Source organism: Protomyctophum bolini (assembly GCF_963924005.1).
Source record: "Protomyctophum bolini genome assembly, chromosome: 18".
In the NCBI taxonomy this organism is placed as follows: domain Eukaryota; kingdom Metazoa; phylum Chordata; class Actinopteri; order Myctophiformes; family Myctophidae; genus Protomyctophum; species Protomyctophum bolini.
Window position 1 is genome coordinate 13,413,368 of NC_137879.1, and position 22,795 is coordinate 13,436,162.

Below are 22,795 nucleotides of genomic sequence, written 5' to 3' on the forward strand. Positions count from 1 at the left end.
TACTGCGAGGCGTTGTGAGCTTGGTTGATGAGTTAATTCGTTAAAATCCAACGGTTCACTGCCATTGACAAGTTGATGAGTTCAGCAAAGATGATGTCATTTCACTGTCACATCCAGCAAAGATGATGTCAATTCACTGTCACATCCAGCAAAGATGATGTCATTTAACTGTCACATTCAGCAAAGATGATGTCAATTCACTGTCACATCCAGCAAAGATGATGTCATTTAACTGTCACATTCAGCAAAGATGATGTCATTTAACTGTCACATCCAGCAAAGATGATGTCATTTAACTGTCACATTCAGCAAAGATGATGTCATTTAACTGTCACATCCAGCAAAGATGATGTCATTTAACTGTCACATTCAGCAACGGTGATGTCATTTCACTGTCACATTCAGAAAAGGTGATGTCATTTCACTGTCACATTCAGGAAAGGTCCCGTCCTCAGGCGTCATCTTGTGGGCGCTCGTTCAACCAATCAGAATGTGAGCAGAACCCTCATCCTTCACACACTAGCGTCTCGAAGCACCTCTTGGACAATCATCGCTCACGGTGTGAAAATGATTCTCCAAGGTCTGCAGACACACTCAATCGGCCCCCACATGATGGCGGACATTTTAACACCATCTTGTTGGAAGCCAAGGCCTTGAGGATGCCTCGAGACTAGCAGCGAATCACAACAGTCCTTTCCAGCACGATTAGGAGGTGTGCTCCCGCGCATGTGTGTGTGTACTTCTCGTGGTGTGAAAAGTCTGCTGTCACGAGAAAAAGAACATGAGTGCATCTTGTCATCCATTTCCTCAGCTCTGGGATTGAGGGAAGGACTTAACTGTGCTTCGGCATGCGCACGTGCGTGCGTGCACGTCCATGCATGTGCGTGTAAGAGTCTAAAGTCCTTTGTGGCTACTTACTGTACATGTACATGTACATGTACATGTACTTACTGTACATGAGCTCTAATACCAAGGGGGATAAAAAGCTGAAATTAGAAACCTGCCTTCATCCTAACTGTTGGTAAATCAGCTGAGGAAAAGAGAACAGCTGATTTAACCCACAGCGTCAACACCAAGCCAGGGTTTGTTGAGGCGCTGCCTGCTCTTGTGGTCAAGCGGTCAAGTAAATACTACTGATACTATACTGACAATAATAATAATAATAATAATCTGGTCTCTGTCTCGAGTCGACGCGCTCTCTCCTCCCGTCTGTCTCGGTCTCGACTCAAACTGTTTTTGTCCACTTTAGGTGGACTCAACTATAAAAAAGTAAGAAAGTTGCATTTGGATCACTTGACATACCTGGACATTACACTACTACTGTATGTATTCAATTCATTTACTAAATATATTCACACAGAGGCCACTTTGATTTCATGTCATATTTACGGTTTGGCAAGAAATGCCACCAACTTAATAGATGCCTGATGAAGGTCAGAGCGACCGAAATGTTGCACCAATAAAATGTGTAATTGAAGACAGTGTACAGGACTACCAACTTAATAGCAAGATGGCCACCGTGAACATGATGAATTCAGTATGTACAATATGTACTCAATAAAAATACGATAGGACAGCAATGTTGGTGTCCCAGGACGTTTTTGTGTCTTTAAAGTCTGACTGTACCTCGTGCTGTTTGCACTTCTGACTAATGTTCACCCTGAATAATTATTAGAAGTATTATCTGTCTTATCTATACAGTATATACTGTATACGCACCCCAACGTATACTCCGTCTATGTAATGGTTGAGGCCTACGGAAGCTTTTAACATTGGTCCGGTTCCTATGGCAACGTCCCACCGTTCCAACTATGGGATTGCAAATATAATCACAGTGCAAAGCAGTTGAAAGGAGGATTTTCAAACCTCCATTAGTTGGACTCCAGGATCACTGTCCTCACTGTCCTGTAAAAGCTTCTGAGGAAAGGTAAACAGTGTGTGCTTGTTCCAAATGTGTAGCGAGTGTGTGAGAGGGGGGGCAAACTCCGTCTTTTAAAGTGAACGTGTATGGTGGCACTGGGAACTGGGGTTTATGCTAACAGCTAGCTGCAATTATAGAGTTAAAACATGCATTGGCAGCTATGAGTGTGCGGCTATAATTTGTTTTCATTCAGTATTACATTTCTCGTTGGCTGGCAGTGGCACCTCACAAGGACCTGTGCTGTGCATCATTTTGCTTATAGACAACACGCCAATACCTAGGTATTTGACAGTGGTGGAAAAAGTAATTTTTTCGTAAGTAAAAGTATCAATATTCAATGTAGGAACACTCTGTTACAAGTACAACCCGGGAATTCAAAATGTACTTGAGTACAAAAGTATTGGCTTCAAAATGTACTTAAAGTACATTAGAGTACCAAAGCAGAATGTCTCATTTCAAGTTTTCAAATGTATAATAATCTTTTGAAAATAGCAGATCTTGTAGATCGGCTATTTTCAAACGGCCGAGAAGTACATATAGGGCTGAAGTGGTTAATGTATGTTTTGTAATAATAATAATACAAATCTACAAAGTAACTAAAGTTTTCAAATAAATGTAGTGGTGTATAATTATTTGGATCCAAAACGTTGTGGTGTAGAAGTAAAAATATTGTAAATTGGAAACACTCAAGTAGAGTACAAATACCTCAACATTGTGCTTAAGTATGGTACTTAACCCATTCTGAACGGGAACCCATTTTGGTGTTGGCATCATGTTATGCTTTAGCTATTGAAAAATAGCAGATCTACAAGCTCATAGCGCGCCACCGAGTGGCGCGCTACGAGCTTGTAGGTCTGCTATTTTTGAAAAATCGAAGAACGACTGACATTTTTTAGAATCTGATCTCAGGTCAGAATGGGTTCATCAGACCAGTGTGTGTCCAGTGGAAACCTCGTGTGAATCTGATCTCAGGTCAGAATGGGTTAAGTAAATGTTACTTTCCACCACTGGTTATGGGGGACCTTTAAATCAAAAGGTTTGAGGACCATGATGTACATTACATTGTATCTACCATCGTTCATCAACCCCCGTCTCTCTCTCTCTCTCTCTCTGCCCTCTACAGAACAGTCCAGCAGGGAGTTCTTGGCAGGGTAGTGCTTGAATTCTCTTTCTGGCTGTTTTATGAGATATGCCTTACACCCACACACACGCACGCACGCACGCACACACGCACGCACTTGCTAAAGGGGTGGGGTCACGTTTTAGTCATATGGGAGCTCTCTATTTTTTTTTACAATTGGTCTTCACTAATACTCATTAGAATATGGAAGGCTACCATTTTGTCTACTCACTCTGTTTTGATTGATTGATTGAAATATGTATTAACAGTTTGCAGAATTACAGTACATTTCAAGCACAACTCAATACAAAGACTGTTCACTGTGAGTGGACGACCAAATAAAGCATTACACTTGTTTACAAGAGGGTCCACCTTGTTCAATTCATCAAAACATTTAGAGACGTACAAATAGACACTTCTATATAGCCAAAGAACAGAACAGGAATTCATCATAATGGGTCTCAGGGGAGAGCTGTGGACAGTTCAGAAACCTGCCTACCAGTGACCTCGACTGGGAATCAACCTGCCTACCAGTGACCTCCACTGGGAATCAAAGCTAAGAGCTGTGGACAGTTCAGAAACCTGCCTACCAATGACCTCGACTGGGAATCAAAGCTAAGAGAAACGGCAGGCCTTATATTCCTGGAAAGAGTTTTAAAAAAAAGTGATGAACACAATCTAACATAGCCTATTTGCAATGTTATAGATTGCAGACTTTGGGATTTTTCGGGAACGGCACCACTGTAATCTTTTCATGGACAGTGAGGTCTCCAAATGTATACGGCAGATATACTTCCTTTGGAGGATAAAAGGATAAAAATCTGACGCTTCAAAGCGCAGGTGAACTTCACGCTGTGGGTTTGGGCCCCCGGGAGATGGGAGATAATATAACCATCTCAGCCAACACCAGCCTTCATCCATTAATGTTTATGTATTCATTCATCCATGTTAACATTATGACTGCCTTGCCACTTGTTAGGCTATCTCTCATGTCACGGCAGCCCGTGACTCATGGGGAATACGTGATTGCTTTATTTTAGTGTAACTCGAACGCACACCGCTCGGTAATGCATTGGCACCTGTTCTTGTATAAAGCCATGCTTAGGAGATTGTCCTAAATAGTAAATACATTTCATTATTTCTGAAATGGGACTCTGAACCCTACCACACCAGACCAAGGCATTTCCAAGAATTCAAGGTACCAAAAGTTAACTCTGAACTTGCTTTTAGCTTCTGTGGCCCTGCATGGAATGCAGGGCCACATTGGGACCCCTGAGTCGTTTTAAAACCTTGGTGAGCATACAGATCCCTACAATATGTAACTGTTTTTAGATTCTATTTGTAACCTATATAATTCCTTTTCCTGATCTTCTGATGTATTGTGATGTTATTTTATATGATATTGTATTACTCGACGACACTGAAAATGAGTTGAATTACTCAGTGTAATTTCGAGAATAAATAAAACTTGTATGAAAGGGTTAAAATATGTACACGTGTTCGATTCATGACGATGTGATTGGTGTCATTCATGTATCGTAAACTAAAGATTTACAAAGATTGTACCGCTATGGTAATCCCACTGGCAGTGTCCAGTGTGTGCCAAAATGCACATGTAGTTGGGCTTTCAGGCAGGTGTCTGTCCCTTTTTTTGAAGGGACAGACAGTAGGCTGACAGGAAACGGGAGAGAGATGGGGGGGATGACATGCAGTAAAGGCTGTGTCGGGCTCGGGAGTCGAACCCGCGGCACACTGCGACTGGATTACCAGTCGGGGGCCCAGACGGTTACGCCACCGCCTGGGCCCCTGCGTGCCCTTTTGACTACACAAAAATGGTACTATATTACAATGAGCATTAGTGAGGACCACATTTAATGTAATTTAAGTACAAACAATGTAACGCCTCTGTGCGTGATCCTTTAATGTACACACATAGGTACTATAAAAATGTTCATGTTAAATGTGGAACAAGTGTATCACTCAACATGTGGAGGTAAACAAATTCTGTGGGGTCTGGGGGCGGGGGGTGCTGAACGTGTGACAGCTTTCTCCATCATGGTCATGCTGCTTCAGGGACTGCATGCCTCACCATAGCCGACAGGCGTCAGCACTTTGTTCAATCCGAAGAGAGAGTGGGCTTTCAGAGAGCATGCAAGGCCTTGAAGAGACATAATGCAGCAGCTTGTTTCAGGCAGAGACTGAAATGACTGGGTGTGAAATGTATGAGACATACAGTAAGATATCTGTGAATCATGCAAAGCTACTCTGGTGCAGTCCCAGAATAAAACAATACGGTACTGGAAAATAACCAGCATAATAGGCACCCTTTCCAATGTGACTCCCAAAAAGAAGAATCCGAGGTATTAGCGTTCTAAAAACTTTGTTTTTTTTTGCACCAGAACTGAAGTGTTGAGTGATCACCGTAATCCATTGATATTAAAAAAGCCGTCATCGGCGGGGAGGTACATACGAAAATAGGCGTCAAAAGGCGCAATTGGCGACACATTAACTGCCATGACTGTTTCAGTCTATGTCCATTCATGTGCCAAGGATATTTTAAAGTGTGCCTTTAAGGGGCAAAAATTACCCTGGGCCTTAACCAGAAGTTTATTCTTTCTCATTTTAAGTATAAAGGGTCAATACAACATTTTGGCATCTTCCAAATGCTCCATACATTCACTCCATTAAAATTGTAAAATATTTTGTAGTTTTTTTTAAATATATATTTAACTTTAAGCAGCCCATGCACAAACTATGGAGATGTTGAGCCTGTTTGCAGTCATGCTACTTCAACATGCTCAAACTTACAGACTCCATTTAAACTTAAAAACATTGAGCCAACTTATTTTCACAACGGGATTTACTTTGCAACTGCGGTCAGTCATCCCAGGACAAATGAAACCACTCATCAAAACGATAGGGTTTTAAAGTTGTTGCAGGTATATGGACTGAATCTGATTGTACTGCGTGGGAAATATGACTTTGCTAAGCCTATTTAAGAGGCATATCGTTCTTCTAATATTTGATGATTTAATTTTACAGAGACTGTGAATCTCATTTAATTTGACACAGTTCATAAACACAGTAGTATGACTAGTTTGTGCGGTAATTAACGTTTTAAAGGGGAACTTGGATCATGTGGGGTACTAAATGTCATCAATGGCTCCTCCTCCCTTCACCTTTGAAAAATGTCATCACCGCGCTAGCCCCCCACCCCTCGCCCTCCTCTTGCACTGTCTATGCATGATCAATTGTTGTATAAATAAATTGTGTTGTATACTGTATTATGGAACATAACCTACTGTGAAGCTATTCACAAAAGGTTTACCTAACTTTGCTACTACAGGGAAAACATGCACATGTACATGTGTTACTATTATTTTTACACTTCGATTGCTCTTTCTTGCACTCTTTATTCTTGTTTGCTGTGCTTTTGTTGTTTTGAATGTTATGCTATCTATGCTGCTGCATTGTCTGTAAGGAAAACAAAAATGAACCTGTACACAAGATGTAACAATAAAGTACAACCTTGAGTCATGTTCTTATACATTGTTATTATGTTTTTGTTGTGAAGTTGGGTAGATATAAGCAGGTGCTGTGTGTGTTTTTACTGTACTGTGTGAAGAGCATGGTGAACAGATCATACTTGGGTCTGACAGAATGGCGTCCGTCCTGGGGACAAACTGGTCACAGCGTAGTCCATGATATCCCTCCTTACACCTACAAGAAGACACACAAACACAGTACACATGTTAGATACACTCCATACATCTAGAATAAATCGCTCACGCGCGCACACACACACACACACACACACACACACACACGCACACACACACACACACACACACACACACACACACACACACACACACACACACACACACACACAAACTTTCTTTATAGATGGATGGATGGATGGATATTAGACTTAGAAAATTCATTGTTGACACACTGTGGTCATCAGATAGACAAACTATAATACCAACACAACACAGAAAAACAACAATACAACTACCTCATCAAAGTCGGTACGGTGACTTTATACATTGTCAGAAACTTGAATGTGTCCTTATATTATCATCACGTTACCCAAATCCAGCTCAAGTGGAGTTTGTCATTCTAATCAATGGGGGGAAAACCACCTAACTCCAAAAGTTGGGGATAGGTGGTTTATGACCGGATCCAATGGAGTTAGGACTCGGAGGTTTAGTCAGAAGCACTTTTTTAATAGTTTTCATTAGTTTAATGTTCGTAAACCCACACATAGATGTAAAGGTTTTTTTTTTTAATTAAAATAAATTATGAAATTTTTAGTTAGTCTGCCCGACAGCAACGACATGAACTATGCATACTAGTGTATGAAATACGTACTGTAACATTGTATGAACTATGTACTACTGTAATGTATGACTATGAACTATGTATATGTGTAAATGTGTATTAGCTGACACTATAGCAGAGTTGCTCCATTGAGCTATACAGCACCATAAAAGGAAGGTGCATGCACTTTTTATTCTTATGAAAACTAAACGATTTTTCTTTTGCCAGCCCTCTCCTCTCACCTTCCCCCACAGACCCCCTTGAGACGATATCATCCTCTATTATGAACAGGAATCTGTTGCCTGTGATACTTAGTATGCAGAACAAAGAATGCCCGACTGGGTGTCATCAATAACACTAGTACACAGAGTTTCAACCAGTTAAGCAAAGCGACCAACAGAGAATGCAATCACACCGTTTTACTGAGCAATCGTGATCCGTTTGCAGTCGATCAAATGACGCGCACAGCCACGGCATACACAATGACGATGAAGCCTTATCAGCTGAAACACATCCATATTCTGTCCCGGTGAGGCTTAAATGGATACATGTTTTGGAAGGACTCTGCAGTGATCTTTCTCCTCAAAGTATAAAACACAGAAATGAGGAAACGGAGGGAGCCGAAGTGATGATGGAGAGAGAAGACAGTGAAAGCATTTTGAGAAAAATAAAGGGTTGATGAGGAGAAGAGATGGGGGTCTGGGGGGTTGTACTGTATAGAGTATCAGTGTCTGCAGCCTCACTGATAGCACTCGGCTGACAGGAACTGCGGGTCCCAGTGGAACACAGATTCACACACTGGAATCAAATGAATGTCTGACTGCATCTCCCTCAGCGCTGGACATTTTCATACAGGGAAGACATTAGTTAAAAAATATATATTGCTGTATTGGTTTAGCATTCAAGCGCTGCTTCAACAATGCAAGCATCCCACACTGCATATAAACTCACAATGTCCTATTCAATCCAGTGGTGCAGTAACGAAGTACATTAAGGTAAAGTTATTTACAGCGGTGAACATTATACTGAAAAAAAATCGTACTCTGTAGGTGTTAACTGTGATGACGTTTAAACCCTATCATGTGATTCAGTCACTCTCTTATACACCATTCAACAGTAAATAAATAAAACTAGAAATGCCATAATGATTACCAGTAAGACGTGCAAACGCGGGAAGCGAACGCAGCTGAGACCCTGCAGATCATGTCTGTCTGTCTGTCTGTCTGTCCCGCTGTTACTGTATATGTGGACCTGGCCCCTTTTGTGCCCATATATGGAGCTGAGTGGACCTGGCCCCTTTTGTGCCCATATATGGAGCTGAGTGATTGCTGATGCAACACACTCCATATTTGGATAGCGGGACAGACACACAGACAGACAGACAGACATGATCTGCTAGGTCTCATAGTAAGTGCTCACTGCGTTCGCAATAATTAGGCTATTAGGGGTGTAGCGATATAGTAACTGCATCAAAAAATCGATTTTAATTTCATGAATCGAAGTATATCGAAATGAAAACAGCAATATTGATTCTGTATCGTATCGTGTCGTTTTGCAATGCAAATAATCGATATCGAATCGTTTTGCTATGCAAATAATCGATTGTATCAATACTACATTTTTGTGCATGGTATTTAGCAATTATATAATATTTTAATAATCCATCATCTCACACATCAAGGCTGGATAGCCGAAACGTTTTAAATACAAATAAGTGAAGTTTACTCTTGTGGCACTGTGTGCGATCCATAACCTCCTTTTAATAGCATAAAATCCATGCAATTTGATGTAATTGATGAAAGCGGTTTCCATCTGCTCTTAATGGAGCAGCAGATGCAGTTTGATATTCTGGGGTAAGAGTTGTAATTTTCTACAGTAATGTGTGAATGATTCACAGCTGAGTGAACACGTCACGTCACGTCCGTGACCGGAAGGACATACAGATGTGCTGAACAGAAGGACATGCAGATGGGCTGAATATTGTAAAAGAAGTAAGATCTCATTGCCCTCCTCATAACACCAAAATAATATTCATGAACATTAACTGGATTATCCACCACCCGCCCAATTAAAATTAAGTCAATTCTACTGAGAGATGTGAGACATTCCGGTCCTTCTTTATAGACAAAAGTGTGTAGCATCAGAGACCAATTCTCTCTGTGCTCTACCACACAGTGAGGTGAATAAACTTTGAATTAGTTTACATTATTTAAATTAGTACACCATACTGTAAAGGCGTAACTGGTAATAGTTATTTGATTTATTTTATTTTTATGGCTTTTAACCACATGAACCACATATGTGCCACAGAATAGCATCCCTATTGTCCCCATCTAAAAGGTCACATCACAAACCAAACTGCCTTTACTGGTTTGATTTGCTTTGTCTTAAACATCATAACACACTACATTCTTTCTAAGCCTAATGCACTGCATATGGAGTTGTTTTCAGGTCCTATAAATGTTTCCATGAAGCATAAAAAAATGGTTTAATAGATTGTTTTCCTACACTGTATAAACAAAGACAAATAGCAGCACACACAGAGAGCTCTTCAGGACAAAGCTGCCTAATCTCAATTCCACCAATTTGTTCTGGCTATGTCAACAAACATGCTAGCGCTGTGGCTTTCATCGGGGGATAATTAGATTGGTTTTTCGCTCATTAAATACATTTGTCACTGCAGTAACACAATGTGCTTCTGTGAATAAAATGCAAAGAATTGTTTTTGAAAAGATATGACGGTAGAGGTTGAATGTTATCTAAACAGCAGTATTTATATTTAATTCTGTCCAGCTACTGGCCAGTAGCCATACACCAGTTGTACACTCTAAGAATGGAACTAGCACTGCAACCATCCATTATATTCTTAGCCATTTGTCTGTTGTATATATACAGTATTTCTTTCCCCCGCTAGAGTTTGTCGGTCGGACATAGGGATGGACATACTGTATGGACATAGGGACATTGCTGTTCCGCTCTAAAACAAGCAGATAGATATTAGTCATGACAAAGGCTCTCTCTCTGATCTCCCTCCGAGTGTGCGCGTGTGTGTGTGCGACTGTGTGTGTGTGTATGCGTGCGACTGTGTGCGCAGAAAATGAAAATGGCAGATCTACAAGCACATATCTTGTGAGCTTGTAGATTGGCTATTTTCAAATAGCCAAAGTATAGGGCTGAAGTGGTTAATGCATGTTTTGTAAGAACTAGAGCGGTGCCCGTTGGGCACTGGCCTATTGGAACGATGCAAGTTGGAAATACATTCCCCACCCAGTTATTACTTGCGCAAGCAGAGCATGCAAGTAATGTTTTTTGTCCGGTGCTTTGATGCGTATGTCCCGTGGCAGCGTATGACGTAATGATTAATTTGTGCTTGATATGGCATCGGTATCAGATTACATACATGTATACATAGGGGCATTACCTTTAATCCACCAGACACTGAAACATATCACTATTACGTCACCATCGAGAGCCAGTTATACCCTGGCATTGGTACATATCTTCATCACGTCATATGCTGCTACGGACATAAGCAGCAAACGACCCAAGTAACCACAGTATACTGCTAATCAACTTACAAATTACATATACATACTGTATGTATACATAGAGGCATTTCCTTTAATCCACCCTACACTGAAACATATCTTTATTACGTCACCATGTAGCATTCATATTTAATATTGAGGTTAAAAGCAAGGAGCAGAGGCTGAAGGAAGCCTTTGAGCATCCGAGGCCAGAGCCCGGAGCGAAGATGGCCATCAGCCTACTCCATCAAGCACGAACTACCATCCTGCCGCCATGGCCAGTCCCGCGGATGCAATGGGGGACCACACGTGCAACAAGCAAGCAGGCACTCGACAGAGTGCAGTTCTAGTTCTGTCTGTGTCTTTTATGCCCATATGTGGAGTTATTTGTCAGGCATGCCCAAATATGGAGTCCATGCAGATGTCAGAACACCATTGTGATGTCAGAACAGGCCAGCTCCATATATGGAGATCTAGGGGTGATCAGGTGTGATCAATTGGCTAATTTGGGCCCTGTCCAGAGCCCGGGCAGAGGCCTTTTGTGGCGGTTCTGGACAACCGTGGGTCCGACTGACTCGACACGGGCTCTGCACTCCTGTGGGGATGTGGAACGGCTCTTGAGTTACGTAAATTACTGACATATGTACAGAGACTTCATGAATGCCATAGATAACGCGATAGAAAAAGTATTGAAAGATGGAAATACTCTGGTAAAGTATAAAATTACCTCCAAATTGTACTCAAGTAGTAACTTTAGACCACTGTCTGCATCCAGGCACAACGTGTTGTGTAATTACACCTGCCTTTGAGTCCAATTACACTCTCAACAGATAGGTGCTGAACAGCTCCGAAAGTAGTTCTTTGCATGGTAATTACAGGGTCAGCTGGTCACCCACAGCAGCCAGCTGCATTTCAAAGGTGAGCCGTTTTAGCCCTTCATGAGGCTACAGTATGTCCACAGAAAGCGTTTTTTATGAGCGGAGGAGCACTTTGGATATCATGTTCAGAGCGCTCGCATGGGGCGTTTATTGATGCCCGAAACATTCAAACCTCTCAGCCATTGCTGTGCTCAAGTGTCCTGTCATCACGCAAATAACCTCGCTGAAACAAACAACAATCGCCCCACCGTTCACCCGACTTTGACACACGCGTTCACCGTACAGGGCCATTTGGAACACACTCAAGGACACTTTGAGACCCACTGGTGTAGCAGACTGTGTTTCCAGTGACCCTTATGGGTCCGTTTGGTTCCATTTGTACACTCTCAGAGTTATTATTCATTCATAAGACAGGACAGACAACAGATACATGACAATTACAGAACAGATACAGGACAAACCAACAACACCAGTACTCAACATTCATGTATAACATATAAAAGTCTGAAATACAATGCAAAAACCACAAATTGTACAGTATATTAATGAAATAAACTATAACTGAAATAAAATACAAAATAAATACAAAACAAATGGGTAAATAAAAATGAAGGGGGGGGAGGGAGATGGCCAATGACAAGAAAATACTACCGCAAAGTAGGTTAGAAACGGTTGCCAAACTCTGGTATATTTCTGAGTGGAGCCCCTGATTGTATATTTAAGTTCTTCGAGTGTGACATAACATCCTCCACCCAACGTTTGTGAGATGGCGGCGCTGCCTTTTTCCAGTACACTCTCAGAGTTATGGGGGTCCTTGAAATTAAAAAACGTTGAGAACCACTGGAACAGAACAAAGTATAATTGGTAAGACCTGTGAAGGAAGTAGGGAAGGGGCCCAAGTTCTTTCCAAAAGTTATTTTGGCTGCTGGGCACAGAGTCTAATGATGCTCCAGTGCCTCGTTCCTTTTGGTAAACGTGGACATCTCATGGCTGTGATACCGATTCAACATCTAATCGTAAATTACCGGGGTTGGCAGACACAACTGAGATCAAATGGCCGCGGTGCTCCTCTCCAAAAGTTCAGCTATTTTCAGCTTGAAGCGCTCTCGGCACTCCGCCAAAAAATCACAACAACAACAACAAAAACTTGGAGGCAGAGAGCACCGAAGCGTGAAGTTCAGGCGATGGGAAGAGCAGTGCTCTCAGCATGTCTTTACCATATAGTATATGCATGGCAGAAAGCTTCTGACAGCCCAAAAGTCCACCATCCTCCTCTCTTACAGACTGTGTTGTTGAGATGCCTTTTTAGTATTCTGCATCACAGCTCCAGAGGACAAAGGTCTTTCTAGACATTTCTTTTATTTCTGGGTTTGATTTACATTTGTCTAGAACCTGTCTCATTTGTCTTCACCTCCGCTCGATCTGCCACACAGTGAGACACACACACATCCTTCAACTAGGTACATACAACGCTTTGAAACGTCTGAATGCATTAAACAATGTTACCCTATACACACACCCTATGTGTGTGTATTCATGAGAAACAAAAAAAGTGAGTACAAGAGCCCATGTTTGGATGCGTGCGTGCATGCACAGCATGCACCATAGACGTACTGGGAGGCAAACTAGAGTCAGAAGTTCAAAGGAATACATTCAACATTCAATGTGCTATTTTCAAATAAGTAAGTAGCAACTATTTCCAATAATTGCAGTGGAGTAAAAGTACATCTAACCTAAGTGCAGTACTTGCGTACATGAACCTATAGTTATTTATTTCCCAGCACTGGCTCTCGTGACGTCAATTCCCTGCCCCCGTTCGCCCGTACCGAGGCCGCAGCAAAAAGAAGGATCCGTTGTCAGCTAATCGTTTCAGGGAAACGGACAAAGACATACAGTATCATGTGGCTTCAAGAGCTCTTGTCTTTCTGATGCACACACGCGCACACACACACACACACACGCACACACACGTACACGCACACGCACACGCCCTGTCATTTTAATGGCCTCTACAGATGGCAGTGTATATACGTTTCTAAACTGGGTTGTATATATAGGGTGTCATTGTGAGGACTGGAGACAGTTAATTAGCGACAGTCAACACCTGACAATCTCATGATGGCAGCCCATAGACCGCCCCAGTCTGGAAGAAAGGTATATTTATAATCTTTCCTTATTTACATTGGTCACCCGTATACAGGCACAGTACAAAGCATATATGCATTCAGCCCAGTGGGGCTCAAACGTTCTCATATCAAGGCCCCCAGCTTTGATATGCATTCAGGCAGTGATGGAAGAAGTACTCTCATGTTGTTGTTTTTTTTTACGTGAGTAAAAGTATCAATGCGGCAATGTAGGCAATATATACTCTGTTTCAAGTACCGGTACAAGTCCCGTATTCAAAATGTACTTAAAAGTACGAAAAGTGTCGGCATTAAAAAATACTTAAATTATTTTCAAATGGCCGAAATGTATAGCCTATAGTGTAGGATTGAAGTGGGTAATGTATGTTTCGTTATAATAATCCAAATCTACAAAGTAATATTAGTGACTAAAGTTTTCAATTGATTGTAGTGGAGTAAAAAGTACAATATTAGCCTCTGAGAAGGGAGCTAATTAGACCCCGGCAACTACCGCCCTATTTCTATTCTTAGCTCCGTCTCAAAAGTGATGGAAATAATTGTCTATGAACAGGTTAAAAAGTATCTTGCCACAAAAATATATATAATTTACGAATTCCAATCTGTCTTCAGAACATCCCAATCCACTGACACATGCATCCTCTATTTGAGCGACCACATGAAACACGAGGTGGATGCTGGCAAATACTGCGGCATGGACATGCTGGACCTGCAAAAGCTAGGTTTTGATAGCACGTCAGTGAGCTGGATGCAATCCTACCTGGAGGGGAGAGAACACCAGTGAGCTGTGGCGTCCCCCAAGGAAGCATACTAGGGCCTGTTTCTATGTAAACGACATGACATCAGCTTGTTACTGCAACTTGTTCCTGTTCGCAGATGACTCAGCACTGCTGGTCTCAGACAGAAACAAACTGCAGGTTGAAAAGGCCCTCAGCTCTGAACTCGGTAGAATCTGCACCTGGCTCGCTGATAACAAACTATCTTTACACCTGGGAAAAACTGAATTCATTCTCTTTGGATCAAATAGCCATCTCAGCAAGGCAGATCACTTCTTGGTTAGAGAGGGTGACAATATTATCACACGAAAAGATGCAATTATCTACCTAGGTTCCATCCTGGAGGCAAATCTTTCTGGTGATAAAATGGCCACCAACATAATCAAAAAAGTCAACCAAAGAACAGGATTCCTATACAGGATCTCCTCACTGGTCAACAAAAACACCTTGAGCCCTTGTATACTAAATACGCCCTAAATACTTCCTTAATGTCAACGAAGTCCACACCCACAACACCAGAGGGAGTTCAACAAACCATGTACAGCCCAGCTTTGGCACAATTAAACAAGGGAGTTGTGCTTGAAATGTACTGGAATTCTCCAAATTGTTAATACATACTTCAATCAATCAATCAGATGTAGTAGTAAGTAAAAGTACAGACATTTGGAAATACTCCAGTAAAGTAAAAGTACATCAACATTGTACTTAAGTAAATGTACTTAGTTACTTTACACCACTGGTGGTCACAAGCTTGGAGGCATTAACGTTAAAACACCTGTAATCCCGCCAATCAAATAATCTCTTCAAGCTATGTAAACATTGTAGTCATAAATATTAGACGATGTTTGTTTAATATCACCCTGCCCAAGGCAAGGTTTGAAAATGCTAAATACAGATACTGTAGTAAGTGCAGCAATTAACATGAACCATTGTAAGAATTATTCTGGAAGGTTTTTGGTTGAAGTGTTCCGAACTACAGCTTGCAGCCGTTGTTGTTTGTAGTCTTCCTGACAGACAAACATTTTAATAGAGACATTTCTTTGATCACAATCACTTTCTTTGATTCACGATCACAAAAACAAAAATCACTTTCAACACATTAGACATTGTGAATTGTGCATGTCTCCGGGGGGTTAATGCAGGGTTGTGTTTTTTTAACTTGATCTTAAAGGTGAATTTTGCATTTGTATTGGTTATGCAATTTGGCAATGAGTTGCCGTTTGTCAACATGAGAATGAGAACACTTTAAAAAAGGAACAAAATTCGGATGGAACTCGATATGGGCTGACTAAATAGACATACCATTCGAAAACTAGGTTAGTATAATCTCAAAGTCTCTAATTAGAGGTGGAGGCTTCTAAATATCAAATATCCACATTATAGAAACTTAAAAAAAACATAAAACTGGCTCCAACAACCACTATGTGCAGCCCTTTACTCCACCATCTCCCTCTATCTGCATGTGACAATAGAGTCTAAACCCAGTGTGTGGTGTGTGTGCATGTCTGAGATTAACTGAGATTCAGTTATATTCAATTATTTCATGACTTTATGACATCTTTAGAGAGAGCAAACTCTTGGTGAGTCTGGTTTTGGATAATATGTAATATTGTACAAGCACAGTTGAATAGAGCCAAACGCAGCGTGTTAAATCCAAGTACAGCTTATAGAAAGAGCTGATCATGACACACATTGTCTACTCCATTTATTCCCATTCCGACCAGTGTGATAAACTAGTACTTGCCATTATGAAACTGCACAGTCGAGTAGATTCCCATTTTTCTGAACAGATCTACTTTAACCCACAAGAAGTGCTTCTTTAGACAGCTCCTATCTAGAACAGTACAGCGTATCCCTTGGACCAGTGGTTCACAACCTTTATTTTCTATTTCTTTCACTGTCCCTATATAACAGTGAAGTGACAATTTAAGGACTTTTAAGACCTTTTTAATACCTAAAAACAGAAAAAAGACCATACCTCTACACAAGATGTAACAATAAAGTACAATCTTGAACCCTTATAAACATCAGCAAGACACAGACAGTGTGTATCTAAAAATCTGAAGTGAGATATAGTGATGGTCCAATTGGAGTTTCCACAATACCTTGATAAAACAAGCTCGGTTCGAACAACTTCTGTGTACATAAATGGCAGGCTGATATCACTGCGAGATTTCAGTCTGGAATCTCTGTGTGGAACCTAAAGGAGCAAATACAAAAATGGCCTCTGGTGATAAACCCACCCCATATTTGCATACTGGGCCCTGGTTGATCGTTCACTACTTCGGAGGGAGTGAAATCGAATCACAACTGAGCGATGCGAGGCCAAATCAGCTGAGGGCTATTATTTCTTTCCAGGCTACTGCTGATCTAAGAATCACTGTCTGTCACTGTCTATTTTACCATGGAGGGGAAGTGAAATGTGTCTATTTTCTTTTATACCGGCAAAACAAATAAAAGAGTCCCTTTGGTGTCACTTCCAGAAGTACCAATTTCAAAATCTCTCTCTCTCTCTGTCCATCTCTCTGAATTGCTTTCGCACACGCATGCACGTGCACACACACGTGCACACACACACACACACACACACACACACACACACACACACACACACACACACACACACACACACACACACACACACACACACACACACACACACACACACACACACACACACACACACACACACACACACACACACACACACACACACACACACACACACGTCTTCATTCAGTATCAGTGATCAGCGGGTGACACATGGCTCATTGTTATGGATGGAAAGGGGTTGGAAGCTGGCAGTAATCTCCCTTCACACACAAAACAACATGAGACCAAAATGCCTTTGATAAGGACACACCTTTCTGTTCATCCCTTCATAAACACTCATATCGGTCTCATGCAGCACCAAATGATGAGAAGATTTATACCTGGAGAGACGTCGATGGACGACCGCTGGGCGAGATGCTTACATACAAGAGAGATAGTAAAAGACGAGATATACAAGAGAGATGTACAGCCTAAGGAGTGCTATACAAGAGAGATATACAGCCTAAGGAGATAATACAAGAGAGCTGTACAGGTGGTTCATAGCAAAAGGATATACAGTACCTGCTATGTGGCTATGAGAGACTAGAGAGGATGTTGTAATTCAATTCAATTCAATTCAATTCATCTCAAACAGTAGTATATGCAAATGATGTAGTCTTTAAGTAGAAAAGTACGTTTGAGGCTGTGCTGTGAGTGAAGGAAAAACCAAGTTGGCATTCAAATGTACATTACATTCGCAGACAACTCCTTCAAATCGATGTGGTCGTTCTAAAGTCTAGGAACTAAACAAACTCCTGATACTAGGCTACCTGCGGCGGTTTTGGTATTGTTGTCTTCCTAAATTCCTACATGCCATTAGTCTAGATTATATGTTGGTAGGATAACCCTGTCTATCTTGTATCGTAATGGTGTAAGTAAGCATTAAATAGCTCTGTAGAGTTTTATATTGGGTAACAGGGGTCTCCCCGTCTTTCATCTCTCCAACTCTTTGAACCCCGGGCCTAGACTCTGCACTGTGCCACCTGACCATACCAATTTTATCCAATCAGAAGGAAGCCATGCAGAATAAACAAGTTGAAATTAAAGTGATGAAAAAATAAAGAGCAAAGTATAGATACTAGAAAAACAAGCTGACGTTATTTGTGGAGTTCTCTCTACTGATTGGAAGGAATTTGTACCCTACATGAGAATATACTTTCTGTTTGCTAAAGAACTGGAGAGACTGGGAGATCCAAACACTATAGCACTCATTTAAAGCCCTAACCACACCAAAGGGTCAAGACGGTTTTAGCGTTGTCCCTGCGGTGTGATATGTCTTGTTGCACGTTGACCCACGTTGACCCTAGTGATTCAACGCATGGAATTCAATGGCCCAAACCACACCAAAGGGTCGAGAAAGTTTTAGTGTTAACTCCTTGCAACCGTTTGGACCCAAGGAGTTGCATGGTGACCCTTTGGTGTGGTTAGGGCTTTAGAGTTAGAGTGACAAAAAATACAATAACCTGATTTCTGTATGATTTATTTCTAGACAACGTTTCTTACAGTGAATATGTCTCCAATGTGTTTTATTTTTCCCATAAACTCAAGCATCGTTTTATAGTTATAAGACCATAAACAGATTATCAGAAAGAGGCTACACGCAGTGCCTCAAAAATAACAACTGTTTTCAATCATGTCTAGACATCTCAGTCAGAACTTATTCCACACTGGTATTCTGTTTTGAATTACTTAATTTCACTTGGAGGGGTAAAATGTGCAGGCCCTATTGCCTTGCACCCCTTCCTTGATATGAGCAACAGACAAAGTCCTCTATTTATACAATGGAGACTCAGGATAGCTCTTCAGGAGAGATTGTGGATAAAGACCTCCCCTGCTAGCCTAGATTCAAATCCCACTGGAGTTCTCTCATGTGGTTCCCTCTCCTCTTGACAAACTATATCCCCAAATAAATAAAAAGAGCAGACACTGCAGAATTTCACCCAAATAAATTAATCTTTTGACTTGTTAAAGTTGTCAGAACAGTATGGCACAATTAATCGTATCTATCATCTAAATACGTTTAGGTTAAATAACTATGTGCTATTTACATCTTCAACAAAATGTCAGTTTTCACATATTACAAAATTAGATTTCTATTGAATGGTTTTGTGTATGATTGGAAAGCATTGTTTGATTCTGAGCCCAGATTAAATTGTTTTGAAGTGACTGATTTTGTGTAAGAGTTTTTATGTAATGTGAGGATTTGTGTTTTTGTGCACCATTTACAGTTTTGTGAAAATGGATGAATGTTTCAAGAATGATGGGTAATTGCAAGAAACTGTAATCTAACAAAAGACAAATATTATTCAAATGTTCTTGGTTTTTGTTCCAATCCTGTTGTGAACGGTCTACATACAGTATAGTGCCGTTATTGAGAGCATCCACGATGACAAGCAAAGTCCACTTCAGTTCAACTGAGCAAAAGCAAGAAAAAGTGCCTGCACTGTTGCGTAATTTCTACAACGCCCCGAGTCCTCATTAATCTTTCAGCGGATGGAGACACACTGGGTATGTGCGGGGTTATGACTGGTAGCAACACTGTATCATGTTATTAAGTCTCAGTGGATTAAGTACTTACAGTGTTAAATATGACTGGTAGCTAACACTGTATCATGTTATTAAGCTCCCAGTGGATAAAGTATATACAGTGTTAAATATGACTGGTAGCAAGTAGCAACACTGTATCATGTATCTACTACTACTACTACTACTAATAATAATAATATTAACTAGAAAAAGTGCCCCTCGGGGCACAGGTCTCCACCAGGACAGGTCAGGTTGTGGCCTCCTGATGGTGCTATAATAGGCCAATGTGAAAAGGGTGCCATTTGTTCTTACACCATTGATGGCAATTGGATGATTTGAGGCTTCCGTGTTTTGCAAAAATCCACCTGTTGGTGGCGCTATAACAGGCCAATGTGAAAAGGGTGGGATATATTCCTCAGCCTAGTAGGAAAGTCTGTGAAAGATTTCACGTAAATTGCACGCTGCGTTCATGATTTGAGGCTTTTTGTTTCAAAAGGGCCAATCCTGCAAACTTTGAAAGCCAATGTTAGCCAATCATGATGGAATATGAAATATCGGACAGATCCGTCTTGAACACATGACTATAGAGATAATGTGTAATGATTTGCTGGGTTTTTGGCCAGAATCTGAGGAGTAATATAAAGAAATTTGTTTTTCAAAAGTCGGCCTCCTGGTGGCGCTATAACAGGCCGTTCTGGAAATTTTGGGGCAGAGGTTCATCGTTGGCAACTAGGGAGTGTGTGTGCAGAATTTGGCATCGACCAGGTTTTAACGGTGCCGGAGATTAGCTGTTCACAGACGGACGGACACACGGACGGACAGACGGACACACGGACGGACGGACGGAGTGCAAAACATACTCTCTCCCCAGGAGACAATAATAATAATAATAGCAGTGTGTATCACTACACAATGCGCTGTGAATGTAGAAACAGGTGGTGTTTCAAAGGAACAGAGATAACAGGATTATGGATGAGTGTGAGTGTGGTGGGGCGGTTGTATTCCCCTTCATGTTGTTCTCCGTCTCTCTCTGTGTGTGCGTGCGTGTGTCATGTTCAGTTCAAGTGACAAGTTGCCAAGCTATATGATACTCTATCCTACAGTAGTCTATACTGTATACTATACACAGATACAAGCACGTTCTCTAAATAGAAAGTAGTATCACGTCCATACTGTACACTTCAACTGTACAACTGTATTATTTAGCCTCGTTAAGATAACTGCTTTGAATATATCATTTATAAGTGAAAATGTGGTGGGGTCAAATATAACCTGGGAAACTCCTAAACTGGACCAAACGAAATGGTCGTAGCAGATCACATGGGGGCAGTGATTTATAACAAATGATGAAGCACAGCGTTAGTTTATACAGGGACACGCGAGTCGCATGCCTAAAGCTGTAATCAGCTGTCAGTCAGTTTCTATTCTCATTCATCATCTCAGCTGATCATTATGTCACTCATTCATATTCCAATCAGACGTGATACAAGAACAGTATGTGCTGTTCTTGTATACCCATGGGGTTTTTTGCTAATGCTCTTTCATTTTTGCTTAGCATGCTGCTTCGACAAAATTCAGAGAATATCTCCCAGAGCGCGGAGCCTTTAACGCCAAGTTTAACTGTATACCATTTGTTGCAAAAAATGGTGAATATACTTTGGCGTGAGTGTTTCCTGTCTAAAAGGGTTTTAAATATGGCTATCTTACCTACTAACACTTGTCACTATGGAATAGGGTTCAAACAGTTAATCAAAGCAATTGTTTTTTTTTCCTCCATTGTATATCTGTATTTTTCCCAAAATATAATAAAGAATATAGTCGATGGTTGCCTCCCAACTCTGGAATATGGAACATTTCCTTTGTGCACATTAGCTTTTTGTCATTTTATCGTCTACTCCGGCTTTTGTGAACACCCCAGACAGTTTTTAAGTTAGCCTACTTGATTCAGTATTTAGATATTTTATATTAATATCAGCTGACCCGCTCCATTCATACAAACCCATTGTAACTTCAAACGCCATTTTAACCACGATAGATTCATCGAAAACACCCAATCTTTTTTCTGGTGACTTCTAATACGTGAGGGGCCGTGTTTTTTCATTTATTTTTAATAATTATTTTTGATGTTTTAGTCTCCTCCGGCCTCCAAAACAATTATAAAATTAATATCAAATATCTAATTACTGAATCAAGTAACTTAAAAACCGTCTGGGGTGTTCACAGCCTGAGTAGATAGATTAAATAGATACAATGACCAAAACAGAAAGTGAAATATCCATTTAAATATCCCTTGAACTTGTTGTGTGTCGACAGTCTAGGACTATAAGTCAAGAAGTACATGAAGCCAGTTTTTAAGTGCACATACAGGGTTCAAATGTGAACCACTAGATGTTCTGCTCTCCTGCGTGAACATCAGTGATGTCAAGGTTGTTTCTCTCCTTGCTGCTTCTCCTGCCCTGACAACAAACATGGCTCCCCTCTCATTTATCTCCGGCAGGATGCTTCATGTCCTGTGATGCAGAACGGAGAGCACAAGACACAGTGCAACGCAGTCCTGGAGCCCTGCTGACACTGATCTGGAGGAATATATACTGTAGCACGGGTGGAAGAAAACTCAGATTTGTCAGTACCACAGTGTTGAAGTCCTGGCTTAAAAATGTGCTTGATCAGTACCTAAATAAAGTATCCACCAATGAAAATAGTAAATGTAATTGACTTTCCGCCAGTGATATCTAGAACTGGATGTCTTTTTTTGTTCTTTTTTCGTACACATTTTATTTTCGAGATTTAGCAGAGTAGCAGAGGGGGGAGGAAGGACAAGCAACACCAGGCTCTAGTCGGATTCCACCCCGGTTTTAACGATTTGTAGGGGCTTTTTCTTAAATACACATTGGTAAGTCTCTCTCTCTCTCTCTCTCTCTCTCTCTCTCTCTCTCTCTCATCTCTCATCTCTCAGCTGGGACATTCTACCAGGCTTTTGGAAATGTGTTT

At 41.0% G+C, this 22,795-nt stretch overlaps 1 protein-coding gene across 1 annotated transcript in view; it reads right to left on the reverse strand.

Annotated features, from left to right (window-relative positions):
• nrg3b (neuregulin 3b) overlaps nt 1-22,795 on the reverse strand; it is a gene marked incomplete at both ends in the record, with an annotated part of 232,394 nt that overhangs the window by 27,353 nt on the left and 182,246 nt on the right. Inside the window, one exon of the mRNA XM_080789989.1 lies at nt 6,688-6,761. Coding sequence (XP_080646115.1) covers nt 6,688-6,761 — 74 coding nt within the window. The remainder of the gene's footprint in view (nt 1-6,687; nt 6,762-22,795) is intronic.